General features: G+C 54.7%; 1 protein-coding gene across 10 annotated transcripts; it reads right to left on the bottom strand.

The window, feature by feature from the left end:
* Nucleotides 1-13662: 13662 nt before the first annotated feature.
* Nucleotides 13663-19342, bottom strand: C1QB (complement C1q B chain). 10 transcript variants are annotated; one of them, XM_082684642.1, is made up of 7 exons: nt 19049-19197; nt 18377-18511; nt 17762-17803; nt 17436-17621; nt 16016-16101; nt 15729-15926; nt 13663-14388 (listed from the first exon to the last, which is right to left on the bottom strand). In XM_082684642.1, the coding sequence occupies exons 6-7, from the start codon at nt 15901-15903 to the stop codon at nt 13814-13816; spliced, it is 750 nt and encodes a 249-aa protein (XP_082540768.1). In that variant the 5' UTR covers nt 15904-15926; nt 16016-16101; nt 17436-17621; nt 17762-17803; nt 18377-18511; nt 19049-19197; the 3' UTR covers nt 13663-13813. The 10 variants fall into 10 exon arrangements, with proteins under 10 accessions (XP_082540768.1, XP_082540772.1, XP_082540767.1 ...); XM_082684646.1 differs by having other exon boundaries at nt 17436-17803; nt 18377-18554; XM_082684641.1 differs by lacking the exon at nt 17436-17621.
* Between the last annotated feature and the right edge of the window lie 205 nt (nt 19343-19547).

Genomic DNA, 19547 nt, shown 5'->3' with positions numbered 1-19547 from the left:
GGTTGCTCCGACACTTTGGGGCAGACATTTCTGTATCGTGGGGGGCTGCCCTGTCCAACTCGTTCTAGTAGCAATTCTACACCACCACCACCCCCAACTGTGTGACAAACCACCAGACTTTGCCAAATATCCCCTGGGTTGCAAAATCACCTTGGTTGAAAACCGTTGGTCTGGACAATAATTCTGTCCTTCTTCTGTTCATGTGTTTGATGTGTTTGCTGGGCTCTGAGGGTGTGCGGGGGGCTCTGGTAGGACCTGCGGCTTCAGCAGTTCATGCCCATTATGTTTGCCTGCTGGAGGAGGGAGTGAAATAATGTCATGCATGGATAAAACTGGGAGTCAAGATGATCAAAAGTCTCCGAGAAGACATTTCGCCAAGCCTGGAAGGATCAATAGAAGGTACTGGAACAGAGAAGATGGAAAAGAGGAACATTTTAGGCTGAACAGCATGGGATGGTCATCCTGGATTTGTTTCCCAGAAGTTCACAGAGGACCTGCTCTGTGCAGGGCATCTCCGAGGGCGCAGGTGGACAAAGACAGGCCCTTCCTGAGTGCAGACAGGTCAGAGCACACAAAAAAGGGCCTTCACCCGATCTGGAGGCTGCTGAGGGATCAGGAAAGACTTCCAAAGCAGGGGAGACAGGAGCCAAGTCTTGAGGCTGAGCAGGCAGGAGAGAGAGAGAACAGATAAGGAAAGAGGGCACAGCCCTCCCCCCACCTCCCGCCTGCATCAGCCATAGAGCTGCAGGGCGCCTGAGGCTTTGGGGGAAAGGCAAGGTGTCTGCTGGTGCAGGAGCATGGCATTCTGACAGCAAAGGGAGGCCGATGAGGCTGGAATGAGAAGTGGGGTGGAGTGGGACTCGGCTACAAAGCCTGGTTTTTAACCTGGAGGTGCTGGGGAGCCATGCAGGGTCTTTGAGCAGAGGAGTACTTTTAGTTTAGAAAAATCATTATGGCTACAGGGAGGAGATGGGATCTGCGGGGAGCAGGTGGAGAGTCAGGGGCTCGTGGCAGAGGTTCAAGAGTGAGATTAGGATGTCAGTGAGTCTGGAGTGGAGGGGGCAGATCCCCACAGACACTTAGGAGGCAAAACATTAGGATATGGGCTTGAAGGTGGGGCTGAGCAAGCTGGATGCAGCATCTGGACAGACTGTGGGTGCCTAGCAGTGCAGCTCTAAAACAAATCACCAGATTAGAAAAGCCAGATAAAAGACCGAATAGATAAAGTTATGTCTGTGAAATCTCAGAATACAAACTATTTTTGAAACTTTGCTGCCATGCATCATCTTTAAATATTAATAACCAATCTCTTTTAAGAGCTTAATGCTGCGCCAGGCACTGTTCTAAGCACTACGAGTGCCTTAACTCATTAAGTCCTCACAACAGCCCCGGAGGCGAGAGACCGTCTAGCATCTCTGTTTTGCAGAGAAAGACACTGAGGCACAGCGAGAACAAGAAACTTGCCCAACTACATAGCTAGCAAGTAGCTGCACCAGGATCCGAAGTCAGGCGGTCTGGTTTCTGAGTCTTTGCTTTCTGCTATTACACACCAACATGTAGTTTTGTTTAAAGCCTGCTTAACTCCAGCGTTTTATAAAGTCCTGTAACCTTAATATAAAAGTAAAAGAAGCAAAGATATTTTGTTTTGTAGGTTGTGGAAGAATAGGAACTGGAAAATCACCTTCTGGAATCTCAGGGAAACCCTACACCTTGGCAGTGACTACCGCCACCTGGTGGCAGTGTACCCCAAATGGAAGTGCCATGATAAAGGCCAAAGCCCAGTTTATTTGGGTGTTGCATTTAAGAACCCCCAAGCCGGGGTGATGAGAAGTCGTTAATAGAGGTACTACTGTTGTAAAAATGTGCCTTCTCTTGGACAGAAAGAAAGAAGTGAGGCTCCCAATGCCCAGCCTGTAGGGTGTGGGCTCTAAGGGACTGTGATTGTGGTACTTGGGCTTGGGGTTGCCAGGCCCCATCCACACCCCTTCACCAGTTCCCTAGACAACCAGCATCAGGCATTTCTGAAACAGCTGGTGGGAGCTAGGGGTGGGGTGGGGTGTTACTCTGCAAACATGGGCTGTACCCATGACCCCGACCTTCTAATCCTAGGGCTTAACTGACTTCATTAACTCCAGGGGGCTCGAAAGAGACCCCCCAAATCATTCTCTGTCAAACCACATTCATAAAAGTCCCATTCCTGAGGGTTGTGCAGGAAAACCTCCTGCCTAAAGGCAGGGGACTGCAAGTGGTGACCCTTGGATATGAACCGTCCGTAGGCTGGTGACAGGGCAGGATCGACCCCCCTGCCACTCCCCCTCCTCGCCTGTCGAAGGGCAGTGAGGGAGAAAACTGGGTGAAAGCAGAGCATGCTGGGTAGCCTGTCCAGGAGCTGAGCGGTCCAGCCTCCCACCCCCCACTGTGGTTACCATGACAACTGAGTGGGGGAGGGAGGAGGAGAGGAGAGACCACTTGCCCCTCAGACAATGGGAACCTATTCAGATCACCCTTGGCCTTGTCTTCAGGGACTTGGGGTGGTCAGGAGTCTGGGGGTCCCCACACCTGGCAGTGACAGGATCTGAGGGAATAGCCTCAGCTCAGGCCAGGCCTGGCAAACCCAGAACAAGGGTCACAGATAGGATCCCTGCCCCTGAAAAATCCCAACCCTACCAGAGCGTCTTCCCTCCCCAGCAACCTGAAGAACTAACATAGGCTAATTCCAGGCAAAGTTCAGTTCATTCTGAGCCTCCCCCCAATACGGAAGAACTTGACCTGGTAGTGGGGAGGGGGCGATGAGTGGCAGACCTAGGGAGGAGGCAGCAGCCACTTTGGGGACAGGCCAAATATTTTATGAGTAATTTAATATCTGGGGCGCGAACCACTGAGCAGAGAACGCATCAGCCGCCGGGAGCAAGGAGCCGGTCTGGTCCTCATAATGCAGGGGAGAGGCCGGGTCTGATGGGGTTGACGCCGGGCTGCAGGGAAGTTAACCCTCTGAGGGCCCTGGGAGGAAGCCAGAAAGGGGCAGGGCAGGCTTCCACTCACAGCGTACCCACCCGGCCCTGGATACCATGCACTTCTGAGGGGCTGAGCACTTGAACTCGGGAGGGAAGGTTTACCCTGTGGAAAGGCAATGGCTTTGAGACGTACGGACCTGAGTTTGCCTCCTGCTACGTGTGTGACCCTGGACTGATGACTCCACCTGTCTGAGCCTCAATTTCCTCATCCAGAAAATGAGGGTGGATGATAATGGCACCTACATCACAGGTAAGAACTCAGCGACGGCAGATACAAAGAATTTAGTCTCATGCCCCGGACACAGCAGGCGCTCAATAAAGACGCCTGCCCTCGTGACTCTGGTGCTGTGTGAACTTCATGGCAGCTCTTCAAGTTTCCAAACTTCCTTCGTGGGGGCCCCCCACCACCTCGCTGTGTTCCGGGCCCCCCCTTCCCTGGCTCTGAGGTAGGGCCTGAAGGCCTTTCTTCACAGTCCACACAGCCGTCGCTGTGTCTCTCTTGACACATGCTTTAGCACCGCCTCGGGGTTTCTGGGGAGGGGTCCTGTCCAGGCCCTAGACACAGGCAGGTCTGGGTGGAAATCCCAGCATTCTGGCTGTGTGACTACGCAGCTCTCTGGGCCTTCACATCCTGATCCACGAAATATGATCCATGAAACACCTTCTCCCTAAGGATGCTGTTACAATTACAGTGAAAAGAGATCGCGCAATAAAGATGGATATTTAGATGGCTTGTCACACATTCATTGATTCATCACCAATACTTCAAGAGAGCCTCTTAGGGGCCATTCTAGTCTGTTTAGACTATTTTAGTCTGTGTCCCGGCTCTGCCATGTACTAGCTGTGAGGTTATGTAGTCTCCTTGTACCTCAGTTTCTATACCTGAGAAATGGGCCTAATACCAGTGATTACCTCATGGGAATTAAACAAGGTGAAGACCTAAAAGGTGTTGAAAACAGAGCTGGGAACAAAGGAGGAGCCTAGCCAATGCCAGGGCTCTTATTCTCTGCTTCTGAGGTTAAGAAGCAGTTAGGAAAGCAGTCTTCACTCCTGCCCCTGCCCTCATCCTGCTGTTCCTGGGTCTGCGGATGCAGACGTCCTCACGTCCCCTTCATCTGGAGCTCCAGAGGGGAAGGGTGCTTCACAAAGGCCCATGGCAAGTAGAGCTCAGGCCAGAACTTGAGCCTGACCTCTGGCTGCCAATCTAGTGCTTTCTCTATGCCTGGCTCCCTCGGGGGGCCTGGCCATACGAATGCTCAATCTTTCTGAGCGTGTGGAGAACCAGAGATGTGAGGGGACAGGTTCATAGGCCCACAGCCCATGGAGGTGGGGGGGGCGGGATTCAAACCCCGGGAAGCTCCAAAATCCGAGCATGTTCTATGCTCTGTCTGTCAGGGCCTGCAAGGACCCGGCAGGCCAATCTTAATCACAGTGCTCCAGAAGAAGAGCCTGGGCAGGCCAGGGATAAGCTCTCCATTTTACAGATGAGGAAACTGAGTCCCAGAGGGTAGAGTCATTTACCCGAGGTCACATAGTGGGGTCAATGACTCTGGGACCAGTGCTGCTGAACCTTACTCTCTTCCAATATCAGTTCAGGAGAATCTCAAAGTCCTTACTAACCTGCATGCAATTAAAAGATAGTCATTGAGCACCTTTGTATACAAAGCATGCGGCTTGATCTCCCGGTGTCCGTGTTTTTGTTTTCCTGATTTGCAGCGGGTGCTTCCTCTGTGCCCGGCGCTGCCCTGGGTACTGAACGTTCTTTTTATCTTCTCAGTAGCCCATGGTACATAGATTATTGTCCCTATTTTTTTTTTGTTTTATTTTATTTTAATTGTCCTCATTTTACAGATGCGGAAGCAGTCTCTAAGGGGACAGGAGACGCTGGGTCACACTCTTGTTCTGCAGGCTGAAGGCAGAGTCCCCTGCTTGCCGCTCACCGCAGGCTCCGTACAATCCTCCAACCCCGTGAACGTCCCCGTACAAGCCATCGATGGCCTGAGCCATGACACAGAAGGAATGAAGACATATTTTTCAGGTCTCTTTCCCTGGAAACCAGCTGGGGTGAGTCCCGGCCAAGTTGACATTTATGTATTGTCTTAAATCACATTAGCCGACACGTTCCAAACAAGGTGTGCAGATGCCCTCCTAACAAGGGCCCAGCTGTCTCGTGGATACCTGGGCAGATAGGGAGAGTTGCCCCAGACGTGCTGCCTCGGGACCCAGAGCCGCAGATAGGCCTGCCCCGGGGGCACGGCTTGCGCTCCCCAGCTACCAGCCCACATGGGACGGAGGAAGGGAAATTTGTCCCAAGGCGAGCCCAGGACCTTTGTGGCTGCAAAGATTTTTGGTCCCTTGCAGACCATGCCAAGAAACTTCACAACAACAAATAGTTTCATTTTACAGACGACAGTGCTAATATGTGTTGAGGACCTGCTATGTGTTGGGTGTGGTGTGTGGTTCTTCATGACAACCATTCTTGGTTGTGTGCCTACTGTGTGCCGGACAGGCACTTTGTATCCCCTGGCTCATTTCTCACACCAGTATTAGCCAGTACAGCTCCCTTTTCCAGAGCGTGGGTGATGCCCTCGCCCAGCAAAGCTGGATTTGAGCCCGGTGGGGCCCTTGTGAGAAGCCAGGAGGGAACGTGCATGGAGCTCGGGGCGGGAACATGGTGCCTCACGTGCCGCATCTGCCTCTCCTGCCCTCAGTCTGCTGTGGCCCGTATGCATCGTCCCTGCTCCCCATATACTGTAAGTGCTCACTGGGACAAGTGTGACCACATGGCACAGATGAGAAGACTGTGACGGGGCCCCTGGGTGGCTCAGTCGTTAAGCCTCTGCCTTCAGCTCAGGTCATGATTCAAGAATCCTAGGAACCCCCGCATTGGGTTCCCTCCTCGGCAGGAAGCCTGCTTCTCCCTTTCCCACGCCCCCTGCTTGTGCTCACTCTCTCGTTCTCTCTCTTGCCAAATAAATACATAAAATTGTAAAAATTAAAAAAAAGAAAAAGTAGGTGGCGGCTCTGTGACAGACTTCAGGAAAACAAGGTGGGGGAGGCAGGAAGGTCTAGGATGGAAGGGAAGAAGGGGGCTCCCAAGAAACACTGTTCCTTGTGGACCTGCACACCTGCGGCCAGTGCGTCCCTCTGGAAAGCCCTTGAGGCTCCCTTCCCTGCTGCAACATCACGGTGTAACCTAGTCTCTGTGCATCTGATGGGGGGGGCAACGGCACCCATGTATAGGTGGGGGTGTTGTGAGAATTAAATGGGCCCACTCATGACCTCATTATGTTTTTCCCTGCCTGCCTTTGTTTCCCCTGGAGTGCCAAGTCTTCCCATTGAAACTGCCCCAAGGGTCTAGGAAATATTATTATACAGCCTCTCCTAGGCAGGATATATATATATATATTTTTTTTCTTTTTTTTGAGAGGGAAGGAGATATGGGGCGGGGCAGTAGGAGAGAGAGAGAGAGAATCTTAAGGAGGTTCCACACTCAGTGTGGACCCTGAGATCGCGACCTGAGCTGAAACCATGACCTGAGCTGAGACCAGGCGTCAGATGCATCACCGACTGAGCCACCTAGGGGCCCTAGATAAGACATAATTTTGGCATTCTTTCCATTTTTTCTTTCTTCCTTGCATCGAATCATTTTCTGAGCATGTATGATGTCTGTCTCCAGGCCCTGCACGCTCTGGAGTAAGAAAGATTCATCCGTCAATAAATGATTCTGTATATCCATGCTTTTGTTCATTCCTCTGATTCTTCTGGGCTCTCTGCGCTGTGAGTGAGCCTGTCTGGCCTCCTTTGTTCCTGCCTGGGTCCTCGCTGTGTTCTGTGTAGGTGCAGCAGCGGGATAGGTGAGGTAGAATGGGGGACTCAGCTTCTTCCCCCATCACCAGCCTTCAGAACCCTTCTCCCTTCTTTTAAGGGTGTCCCAAGCTCCCCTCGGTTTCCAATCAACGGGCTTGGGGACTGAGAATCTGTGTCTGTCCTGGGCGAGTCCAATGCCACTGATCTAGTTCAGCCGCTCTTTCTGCGGGGAAATCCGAGCCTCAGAGAGGGGTAGCGAGCCGTCTGAGGTCACACAGTAAGTCAGGTTCCAAGGCCAGACTAGAACTGGGAGCTCTTGATTTGCCATCGTGGGGGCTTCCTGTTCTGCCAGGTCCCCTCGCTGTGGGTGTCCCTGCCTGGGTGGGCCATGCCGGATTTCTTGAACAAACACCCCCTTTTTTCCTGCATCTGGCTAACAGGGCTGTCTATGAATATGCCTCCTGGCTACGTGCAGAAATAAACGCAGCTCGCAGCTTGCTCTCCGAGGAGGGCATGTGTTTGTGTGCACGTTGGGTGGGGGCAGTCGGAGGCAGGGCACCTGTGCCCGTTGTCAGCAGGAGACCAGAGAGGCGGGGACGTGGAGGAGAAACGGAGTGAGGCCCGCAGTGCTCAGAGCAAGGGGTGCGCAGCGGCAGGAAACCAACTGCTCACGCTTTGTTCCTTTCCTTTGTCTGCCTGCCAACTCCCTTGCCATCCCCATCAGGATGTCCTCACAGGGACCACAGTGGCAGCAGTAACAGTGAGAGGTTCACCACCAAGCGCTTGCCCGGGTATAAGAGAATTCCCACTCATGGCCATCAGCAAGCAGAACCAGAGCTCCCAACCGCGGCCACTTCCAGAATGGTCTCTGGCCTAGTCCTGGCTGCTTCCAGAGTGGTTCCTGGCTCCGTGGCATCACCTTTTCCCCAACCCCCGGCTCATTAGAAAAAACAAACTCTCGGACTCCACCCTCGGCCCCTTCCTGAATGGGGATACACATCTTCCCAAGACTCCAGGTGCAAATCATCAAAACTTGAGGCGCCCGCCTCTGGCAACACCTCAATTCTAAGAGCAACCTGCCGGGAGCTGGGGCTCAGACTTGTGGAGGACATCCTGGGTGCCACGGGCTTTGCACATAGGATCTCATTTAAGCCTCATCAGCTTTTTGGGGTGGATAGGATTATCGCCTTCATGTTACAGAGGAGCAAACTGTAACCCAGAGAGGTTAAGTACTCAGCAGGAGAACGCACAGCATGTAAGTGACAAAGGTGGGATTTAAATTCAGCGTCTCTGTCCTTCTACTTCCTGAGGCCCCGGGTTTGCCTCCTTTGCTGCATTTCTCACCTTGGATCTGTTGGCTCGGCCTTCACACTGGGGGCAGAGAACCCTCTCCATGGGAGTGACCGGGGGTATCTGAGCAAAGTGCTGGCCCTTCCCCAGAACCCTCCGGATTCTGCGGAATCAGGACGTCTGTGATGGGGCCTGGACACTAGGCAGTCTCCAGGGGATTTCACTGTCCTACAATCGGAGACCCCGTGCCTCTGATCACTCGGGGATTGCGATGCCTATTCCACAGTCGAGAGTATTTCTGTCCATGTCCCAAGGTTGGAACTCTGGGGACTGGCCTTGACTTGGGAATCCAGCGGTGGTGGGTTCAAGTCTCTCCCCTCCTCTTCTTCCAAGCCTAGATTCATACCTGGGTCTAGAGCAGTTTGAAAATCAAGCCCACAGATGTGTGTGCCATTCGCTAGTGAAGAATGGCTTTTACGTCTCTACGTGGATGAAGAGAAATCAAAAGAAAAAAATATATTGTGACACGTGAAAGGAGTGTAAAACTCTCCTGCCGGTGTCCATAAAGACTGGCTGGAACATAGCCGTCCTCGCTTATTTATAGATTGTCCACGGCCATTTCCGGACGTCGGCAGCAGGGCTGAGTGGTTGCAACAGAAACCGTATTTATGGCCCACAAAGCCTGAAATCGGTCCTGTGTGGCCCTTTATGGAAAAAGTTTGGCAACTGCTCGTCTACAGCAGTAATTCTCACACTTTAGCTCCCTCAAAATCACCTGCAGGGCTGCAGACACACGGACTGCAGCCCCCCGCCCACAACCCCCAACTCCCGAGGCTGAGTCACCCAGCCAGGGGCTTGAGAATCTGCCTTTCTAACCATCTCCCAGCTGACGCTGGAGCCACGATTTGAGGACATTAGGGCTTCAAAGCTGACCTTTGGCCCCACCTGAGCAGCTCAGAGCGCAGGCTGGGAGTGGGGGGGTCTTGGGGAGGAGAGAGAGCGGGAGGTAGAGCTCCGAAGACCATCTGAGCCCCTCTTCCAGGCTGTCCTTCTCGTGGTGTCTGCTCCCCCCTGGTGGCAGCAAACCTGGAGCTGGCCTGGCACGCTCAGCTTTCACCACTGGTCCCTGCATTTGGAACCGCATTTCAAAGCTTTCAAAGTTTGCACGCACTTGCCCTTAGGGAATCCGCTTGCTGGCATTTAATGGAAGAGAAGAATCAAGGATGCAAGCCAGCTGCTCGTGGCTATGCTGTTTGTAAGAGGGTAAAATAGGAAACCAGGGCCACACAGCTGCCAAGAAGCCCAGGTGGGACTTGAACTTGGGTCTGTCCCATTCGAGAGTGAGTGCTCTTAAGGGCAACACAGCACAACCCCTCGGGAAGCTTTGCACCTGCTGTAGCAGAGAGCGTGGCCTCTGGAGCTGAATTGCCTTGCGTTGAATCCCGGTTCTATTACTTACTGTGCAGTATGGGCAAGTCACTAAACTGCTCTGTGCCTCAGTGTTCCCATCTGTGAAAAGGGAACATAATTGTAAAGGTTACAGGACTCAACGTGAGTTCTCAGAGCGGGAGAGTTCTCAGACCCTGTGGGAGCAGGGTCATTCAGCCCCCACCTGCCTTCTTTGTCCATTATCCTCCTTTCCTCTTCTTAGCGGGCCCCTGGGGTCTGGGGAAAGGGGATAGAGCTAAATATGAGGACTTCTGGGTTACATAGGCCTGGATCTAAATTCTAGATCTTCCGTGTGACATGGGCAGGTAATGTCCCCTCCCGGTGCCTCAACATTCTTATCTATAGAACAGGAGCAGGAAGATTAGAGCAGCGGTTCTTTTTTTTTTAAGATTTTTATTTTATTTATTCGACAGACAGAGATCACAAGTAGGCAGAAAGGCAGGCAGAGAGAGAGGAAGGGAAGCAGGCTCCCTGCTGAGCAGAGAGCCCGATGTGGGGCTCGATCCCAGCACCCTGGGATCATGAACTGAGCTGAAGGTAGAGGCTTAACCCACTGAGCAACCCAGGCGCCCCTAGAGCAGCGGTTTTTGAAGCGTGGTCCTGAGAGGCTGCTACAGCACCAGGACAAGGGAGCTCAGAAGCAATGCTAATGCCAGCCCTCCCAGGGACTGTGACATTCCCGCGGTGAGAACAGCTACCCGTTAGGCTTATTGCAACAGCACAGGAGGAAATGCTTTCCAGTAGCTGCTGTCATTGCTCCAGGCTTGTGCCTTCTGGGCCTCTGCTGATGGGGCGGGCAGTATCCCTGCTCCAAAAAGGGTAGTATCCCTGCTCCCCTCTGCTGGGATCTGGACCTTAGTTTCTGTGTCACGCCTGTGAGGGGAAGGGCCCAAGTTGTTGGGCAAAGCTGTTGTTTGGAGACATGCATTTCCCTCCACTTGCCTTAATAGTCGAGAGGGCCAACCTGCAGAGAGAAGCTCAGAGCTGAGACATCTCAAAGGGAGACCAGATGGCCCTAGACTGGGGTCACCCATGTCTGGATCCTATGTCCACAGAGACTGGGCTGTCCTACCTGCTCCTGGGTCCAGTAGGACACCTCTGGCCTCTCCTGAGAAGTTCCTCCTTTGCTCCCAAGTCAGTATGAGCGGTTTCTGTCACTTGCATCTTAGAGGGCTCTGGCATGTGGAGGCCTGGGAATCAGGGTCAAGGGGAGTGTGCGAGGTCAGGGGTCATAGGCCTGAGGGGAACCACTTCCCTCTCTTCCCTTGCCCAACTGCTGGCCCAGCCAGGAGATCTGAGGTTCAACCCTCATCCTGTTCCCTAGGAGAAGGGCACAAAGGAGAAAAGGAGGCATTGAGGCAGTGATGCGCTAGCCCGGTCCTGAGAGCTGTCAGGGGTTGCCTCGGGGCTCCTCCGTTATCTTGGTCCTGGTTCTTGTGCTGAAACCCCAAGCCTCTCCCCAGAGAGCCGTCGAGGTGAACCCTCCCCCCTGGCTGGGAAACAGCAATAATAAAGGTGAAGGGTTTCCCTGTACTCACGTTTGTGTACACTCACGTGTATTTTACGGGGTGAGTGTGGCGGGACACACAGTGAGCCCTGGATTTCTGGCCGATCTGGGAGCTGATTGGGGAGGGCAGGAAAGGGGCCCTGTGAAGAGGGTCCTGCCTGGGGTGGGGGTGCTGGTTCCGGTGGAGGAAAGGCGGCAGCGTCAGGCCTCAGGGAGCGTGGGTCCTGCGAGAGAACCAGCGGGCTGGAGGCACCACTGGAGACAAGCGCTGGTTTCTGGGCCACAGCCGGCTGTGCCTGGGTCCTTGCAGCAAGAGGGGGTGCCCTGCGTGTGCTTGACACCTGCAGCCGGGTCCGCCCCTGGGCGGGGAGTACAGCCCTGTATGGAGAGATCCAACTGCAAAGGCTCAAGAACCAACCCCCCCCCCAACCCCGCCCAAGGTCTGATGGGTTTGGGAGGAAGGGGGGTGGCTTCACAGGCTCCGGCACTCACTGTGTCCCTGCTGCTGTGTGACCTTGGGCAAATCATCTGCTCTCTCTGAGCCTCAGATTCTCAGCTGTGAAAGGGGGAGAACACTTTGCATCTCCTGGGCTTTGTGGAGGAACTTGAATGAACAAGGTACCCGGAGCGACAGGGGTTCAGTAACTCCACTGTGATGTGATAACGGTCACTCCTTGAGTCAAAGACCAAGCAGATGCTTTGTACGGAAAGGGTTGAACAGCAAAAAAGAAGGCCCAGCCCCGTTGAGAAAAGGTTGCCGGTCCCTGTTGGTTGCCGGTCTGAGGTTGGGGCAGGTTGTCAAGGCCAGGCCTGAGGCCCAGGAGACCAGAAGCTATGCCCTGTGAACGGAGTCCTGAGAAACAGGCCCGTCTCCAAAGAGTCTGGTTGCTCTGACCCTCTGTGGTTGGCAGGAGAAGAGAGCCTTAAATCCCTCCTACCCCAGGTCAGGATCGGTCCTTGGTCTTGGTGGACTAGCGCTAGAAGGAGGGGCTACAGCGAGCAGGTAGAGGAGTGCGACAGTGGACGGTCCTATGCCTGTGTCCTTGGTCTTTATGGAGTGGCTGTGGTGCCCACTGGGCTCTGTGGGGTTCGGTGAGACCTGCCTTGCCAAGCTGGGCGGATGGGCTGGGCATGAGTGAAAAGCCCGAGGCAGGCTGTATGTGCTCAGCCCTGCACATGTGAGAAGTGGGGCGGGGGGAGATCAGAGGAGCCAGAAGAGCGAGCTCAGGGATGGCCCAGCTACAGGGAGATGATGTGACTTGAGTGGGGCTGTGTAGGAGCCGAGGGGAGCTGTGAGCATAAGGGCATCAAGGTGGGGTAGCACAGAGCTTGCCTGAAGATAGAGGACCCGGCGGTCCCCAGTGGAGTCCTTGTCCAGGAGAGGCAGGGGTGAGACTGGAAGTCCAGTCCACGGAGAGCCTGGAGGGCTAGGCTCATGGGCTGGGAGTCTATCCAGTTGACCGTGGGGAACCACAACAGGTTAGTGAGCAGGGTAGTGATGTTTGTTCTAACTGGATGGCCAAGTTTGTGCCAGGCTGGGAAGGGTTTCGGTGGGGGGCGTGTGTGGAGAATCAAGAGGGGAAGGGTCTTGATTTCACAGTCAGTTTAGATGTTACAGGAAGACCCTTTGATCCCTTGGGCAGGGGATGTGATGTTATAAGCAGAAAAACTCTGTAAGTGGGGCGCCTGGATGGCCCAGTCGATGAAGACTCTGACTCTTGATTTTGGCTTAGGTCACGATCTCAGGGTTGTGGGATGGAGCCCTGCATCAGGCTCCGTGCTCAGTGTGGGGTCGGCTGGAGATTCTCTCTCCCTCTGTCTCTGCCCCTCCCCATACTTGCATGCTCTCTTTCCCTCACTCTCAAATAAAGATTCAAAAGAAATCTTAAAAAAAGAAAGGAAAGAAAAGAGAAAAGAAAAGAAAAGAAAAGATAAAACCTTTGTAGTGTGTGGGTGGCTCAGTGGGTTAAGCCTCTGCCTTCGGCTCAGGTCATGATCTCAGGGTCCTGGGATTGAACCCGGAATCGGGCTCTCTGCTCAGCGGAGAGCCTGCTCCCCGCCTCCCGCCTGCCTCTCTGCCTACTTGTGATCTCTGTCTGTCTGTCAAATAAATAAAATCTTAAAAAAAAAAAACAAAAACAAACAAACAAAACAACCTTTGTAGTGTCCAGCCTCAGTACATTGCCTTGAAAGGGGTCTCAAGTCATCAGTGGGCCGACCCAGTTCTGCCTGTGGAATCAAGGACAATCCCTTCGTCCGTCTGATCCTCAGTCTTCTCTATAAACTGGGCATGATGTACCCTATCTCCCCCCATGAGTGTGAGGCTTAATGAGACAATGAAAGGGTCTAATCCAGCGCTTGGAACACGGTAGGTGCTCAGTAGCCGGTGTTCCCTCCCCATCTCCCACTGTGTGGCTGTCACAGAGCTGGGCAGTCTGGTTCTCCATTCACCTCCTAACAGATGGAGTTTTTGCTTTCAGAGCTCATTCACTCATTCATTCATTCATTCATTCAACCAGCGTTCAAGCAGCACTTCAGAGCACCTACTGTGTGCTAGATATTGGGGGACAAAGTTGAATTAGACCACTGTCCTTTGGCCTTGGAAAGTTTATTTGCTCATTCCTTCAGCAACATCCACGGAGCCCTACTGTGCGTTTCGGTCTGGTGGGGGTGGGGATGGGGGTCCAAGTGAGCCTTGCTGGCAGGGGTAAGGGATGGGGAGGGAGCCAGCCAGCCCCACAGCTCACACCTCTGCGTCTGGGAAGAGCAAGAACCCAGAGAAGATGCTATTGGCACCTTCCAAGCCCAGCAGGGCGTTCTTGTCTGTGGCCTGCAGAAACACGTTCTCCCCCTCGCTCAGCTTGAGGACCACACCGCCCGTGGTGACCTGGAAGGTGTTCTGGGCGTAGTCGCAGAAGGTGACCACCTTCTCCATGCGCTCCCGGCCCCGGATGAGGTTCACGCACAGGTTCCCTCGCGAGCTGGCGTGGTAGGCGAAGTAGTAGATGCCGGGCACGGTGCAGGTGAACTTGCCGCTGCGGGGTTCGTAGTTGCGGTTCTCGTTGGTGATCACGTGGTCGAAGCGGATGGGCTGCTCCCGCCGCAGGACGCTGTTGATGGTCCTCGTGGCAGAGAAGGCGATTTTCTGTGTGGCCCTATAGTCCCCTGACTCGCCCTTGGGGCCACGGGGTCCGGGGGGGCCTGGGGAACCTTTGGGACCAATGGGGCCCTTGGGGCCTACTTTGCCTGGTTTCCCAGGCATCCCTGGGTCTCCCTTCTCCCCAAACTCGCCATGGTCTCCAGCCAGCCCTGGCAGCCCTGGAAAAGCAGAGACAAGAGACATGATGGGCCAGGCATCGCTGAGAACCCAAAGAAGGAGCCCCCGGGCTAGGAGTCCAGGAGCATGGCTGTGTAACTTCTGCCATGTCCCTGCTCCTCTCTGGGCCCCAGCTTGCTATGTGTGGAAGGGGGGGGTGGTCTCCTCCCAGCCCCGCTTTCCCCGTAGCAATGGGACCTGACACCCGAGGAGTGGACAGTGGTGTCTCCTTAGGGAGGGTGCTGGGCCTGCTGTCCTCACCAGCTCGTACAGGCTCCCCTGTTCCAGCCTGGAGCCAGAGAATGAATTCTCAGCCCACATACTCTCCCTCCTCACTCCCCCCTCAGGGTAGACATCTTTAATCAATCCCGACATTCCTTTCACTGGAGCCTAGAACTGAATCTTGGAAACCTTCTCATGCCCTCCATGTGGCCGCTACCCGTCTGTCTGGCACAGTGCGAGACAAAACCTCTTTTCCAGGGAAGGGGCAGAGTATCGTGGCTGAGAGCATGGGCCCAGGGGACAGACAGATGTCCTGCGACATCTGCCATTATTAGTCATGTGCCCTTGATGGAGTCACACTCTCTGGGGCTCAGCTTCCTCCTCTGTAAAATGGGCTCATGAGGATACTTTGTGGGATTTCGAGGGTCACTTGGGGATTGTGTGAGGACAAAAGTTGGTTTTGGGGGCGCCTGGGTGGCTCAGTGGGTTAAGCCGCTGCCTTTCGGCTCAGGTCATGATCTCAGGGTCCTGGGATCGAGGCCCGCATCGGGCTCTCTGCTCAGCAGGGAGCCTGCTTCCTCCTCTCTCTCTGCCTGCTTGTGATCTCTCTCTGTTAAATAAATAAAATCTTTAAAAAAAAAAAAAAAAGTTGGTTTTGGTTAAATGAACGAACAAACGAACATTTTCCAGGGGGTTTTCTTGGGGGGAAGTCTCATTTGAACCCCGTGACAACCCTGAAAAGAATCTGCCCACATGTTATAGGGAAAGAAACTGCATTTCAGGGAGGGGAAGCCACCCCCCCCGGAAGGCAGCCCGGGAGTGCGCGTCTGCCGCGGAGCTCTCTGTCTGCCTGGACTTAGGGGTGAGAGAGCCACGGTCTGATCTCAGCCTCGAGATGGACGTGGCTCCCTCAGGCAATTCAGTAGTCCTTCTGGACATTAGTTTTCCGGGCTGTAAAACGGGAATCGGAATTCCCTCGGGCGGAGGAGAAGGGGGTGCTTGGCAAGCTGATGGATTTGCAAGTGCTTTTGCGATCTCTTGGGTCAGCCGCTGTGACCGGGGAGGCAGGAGATGGGGCCTTGCTCAACGACACGAATGTATCCCCCAAAGCGGGCAGTACCTTTCTCTCCCTTTGTCCCTGGGGTCCCAGGTTTGCCGTTAGAGCCTGGTGCACCGGGGATGCCCGGGATGCCAGGGATGGCCGCGTGTCCAGTACAGCTGCTCTGGGCCCAGCAGGCACCCGACAGACTCAGGAGCAGCAGCAGCACCAGAACGCAGCCCCTCGGGGCCGTCATCACCACTCCGTCTCAGCTACCGCCTGCGGGGGGACAAGAAGATGGAGTGGGTTATTGCCAGGGCGACTTGCACCATGTGTGCCATCATTCATTCACTCCTTCCCATACTCACTGAGTGTGTCCTTTCCACCAAGACAGCCCCTGTGCAGGGTGCTGGGGTGACACAGCAAAGGCTCCTGCTTGCATGGAGCTGGCAGCCTTAGGAGAAGGCGGATGATAACCAGGTCAACAGAGAAGTCCATGGAAGCAGGGAGAGTCTGCAGAGTGCTCTGCAGGAAACGCAGGGGTGCTGGGAGGGAGAGGGAGAGCCACGGGGGTTGAGGGGCAGGTGGATGGTTTTCTGGGTTGGGAGTGGGCAGGCGGCATCTCTGAGAGGGGTGTTCGGGCTGACAGCTGGAGGTTCAGCAAGGACTGGGGCAAGAATGTTCCAGGAGGAAAGGAAGCAGGGGCAAAGACCCGGAGGCAGGATAGCTCCTGGAGCATCGAGGACCCTGCAGGGAGGCCAGTGTGGCTGGAGGGGCATGAGGGGTCAGCGGAACCGGACGTCAGAGCTGTGGTTCTCTGGTTTTGGATTTTCTTGCAAGCGTTCTCATTCAAGAGAGCTTCTGAGTTCAGGGAGCCAGTGCTGTTTCCAGAGCGGGCCACTCTACACCCTCAGACACAGCCTGGAGGAAGCTGTTATTTTTATACCAAAGAGGACCTGGTGGCTCTGGGAGGCCGCAACTCTTGCTCAGGGTCATACAGAAAGGACTATAGCCAGTACTCAAACCCAGGCCTGTCTGCCTCTCAAGCCAGTATACCTGCTGGCACAGCAGGCCATCTCTGCGGATGAAATATCCTCAGGTCCCTCCAAAGGCTGGGGGAGGAGGGAAACACTGACCCCTTCTGAATCCCAGAGAACTAGGAAGAACTGTGCTGTCTTGATCTGGTCAGCACAGCCAACCCCCCCATAGCATCAATTCTCAAGACAGAAGGGAACTTAAAACTCATCGGATCCACTGTTGCTTTACAAAATTGAGGGGACAGGGGCACCTGGGTGGTGCTGTCGGTTAGGCACCTGACTCTTGGTTTTGGCTCAGATTGTGATCTTGGAGTTGTGAGCCCATGTCAGGCTCTGGGCTCAGTGTGGAGTCTGCTTGAGATTCTCTCTCCCTCTCCCTCTGCCCCTCCTGCTCATGCTTACTCTCTCTCTCTAAAATAAATAAATCTTTTAAAAAATTGAGGGTCATTCACGTAATAAAAATTAAACCTAAATTGTTTATCTTTGCATGAGACCAGTTCCCATTTTTCCTGGAGGTTTTACAGCATGACGGATTGGACCACTTCAGTAACCCACACATTGGGCACTTAGCCAGGCTCTGGGCCAAACATGATACATGCCGCTGTCTCATTGCATGTGGTCCTCCACACAGCCCCCATCCACCCCCAGGGAGGCACCCGGCTTTCTCCTTCTCCAGATGGGGAGACTGGGTATTCGAGAGGGTGGGACCCCCATCAAGGTCACAAGGCCACTTTGGGGCTGGGATTCCTACCCATGTCTTTTGCATCTTCAACCTCACAGCGTGTTCTGTTAAGAGGCTGCTGAGCCTGGTGGTTCGAACGTGGGCTTCGGAGCCAGACGGGCTGATGGGGCTAAGTATGGTGGCATTTGGAGCAGCGCGGGGTATGGCGCTCAGTGGAGGCGTCTGTCCTTACTGCTCCTGCTGCTGTAGCAGGGTCTGTGTCAGGGGCGGTGGTGAGGGACCCCTGATGACTGCCAGGGACCCACTCAGTCCTCTGCCTCTCCCAGGTAAGGGCCTCAGGCAAATCGCTTCTCTCTGGCGTGTTTCCCCTTCCACGAAATGGGGATAATACTAACCTCTGGCACATAGGATTCGCTGGAGGACGGATGAGGTAGGACCTGGCATGGAGGAAATGCTGAACGAATAGTAGCTGTTTCTGTATTATCCCCATCATCTACGAACCCCCGGATATGATAGAGGATGGTTGGAAAAGTATAAAACAGAATCCAGCCCCTTTGGGAGATGGGGCTCGGGGAAAGGAGGTCTCAGGGGGATGCCGCCCAGGGGTGGAGAGCTCTAATCTGACGGGGGGGGGAGCATGAGGGCAGTGGGCCCAGACCCACCATGAGACTCAGGCTTGCTGGGGAAGCAGGAGGTAGGGTGGAGGGAGGGGAAGATCCGGGTTCTGGCTCATCTCAGGGGCCACTGAGTCTCAGATCTGGGCAAGGACCTAGGACTCACCTGGTCTGATCCCTCTCCCTGCCATGTGTCACCACCGCCAGCCTTGCCCCTCACATCTTTTCCGTGTCAGCAGTTCTCCCAGATCCTTCCAGCCCCCAACAGTCCCTTCCCTGCCCCGCCCCCAGCTTGGAATCAGGCCAACTGGACTTACACTGCCCCTTGGCTGCCCGCTCACTGCATGACCTCAGGCAAGGACCTTAACCTCCCTGGACCTCTTAAGCTAATTTTACCTGTCAGGGCGGAGGATTCCGTGAGATGGAGTCTGAGAGGAACGTGGTCTCTCGTGGGGTGTGTGGTCCCACCCCCTCCTTGACAAACAGGGTTCGCTTCACTCAGGGCTAACTACTCACTGCTCGCCACTCCCCCTATGAGTCAAATTTGTTCCTTGAAAGAGTCAGGCTGAGTTTTCTTAGCAGACGGGGAGGAAATGAGAGAAGGTAGGTGTTGGAGAAATGCTGGGCTAGGCGGAGGGGGACCTGGGTTCTAATTTCATCTCTGCCTCTGACATATCCCGAACCAGGTCAAGCCTGACCTCCTTTGGGGCTCTCAGTGCCCCTAGAATGTTCTATTATTCCCAGAGAGGGTCCAAGCTGAGAGAGGTTTCCTGCCTCACCCCAGGTCACCGGCATCTAAGAGACAGAAGCGGGACTCAGCTCGAGTCTTACCGACTCCAAAGCTCTTATGTGGGTGCCTCCCATCACTCAGGGCTAGCCGTAGACCCCCAAGCACGCCCCCAGGGAGTTTGACTCTCCGGGGTCGGGGGTTGGGCCCAGGGATCCACACAGTTATTCGCCCCTGGTGGCTGTGAGGCAGGGGACGCAAGGGGTCCCCTTCGGAAATCATTACCCTCTGCCATATGGGTCCTGCTGCTGCTCCCCCCAGGCACCAAGCCCCAACCTCACCTGGGAACCTGGAGTCCGGTGATGCCGCTGGGCTGGGCAGCAGTGGGACCAGGACCTAGGCGCCTGCTGCTCTCAGGCTGAAGCGGAAGTTCCAGTCCCCAGAGACAGGAAGGGCCTTCCCCTGACGGCCCCCTCCCCTGGGCCCAGCAGGACAGCCCCCTCTACTCTTGGCCCACCCAGGCAGTTTCAGGTCCCGTTTCTGCAATCTGGAGGGCTTTACTGTAAATGGGGAGGGTGGTTGGCCGGTTTGGTTTCGCCAGCTCAGCAGTTGTTGGGAGAACAGGCTGTGCTGGGAGAATGGCCACAACCGGTGGCTTGCGTGCCAAGGTCCCCCGGCCTTGCGATCCCCGCCGGCAGACATGGGCGTTCCTCCCTGACATGAGAACATGGCTGGCCTGGGGCCTGAGCACTGGATTTGGAGTCAGAAACCGTGACTCATTTTCTGGCTCTGTCACTCATCAGTGAATTTGATTCCTGAGGTCTCGAAAGGGGGCCAAAA

The sequence above is a fragment of the Mustela nivalis genome, assembly GCF_964662115.1.
Source record: "Mustela nivalis genome assembly, chromosome: 10".
Lineage (NCBI taxonomy): Eukaryota > Metazoa > Chordata > Mammalia > Carnivora > Mustelidae > Mustela > Mustela nivalis.
This window is presented reverse-complemented; position numbering and strand designations above follow the sequence as displayed.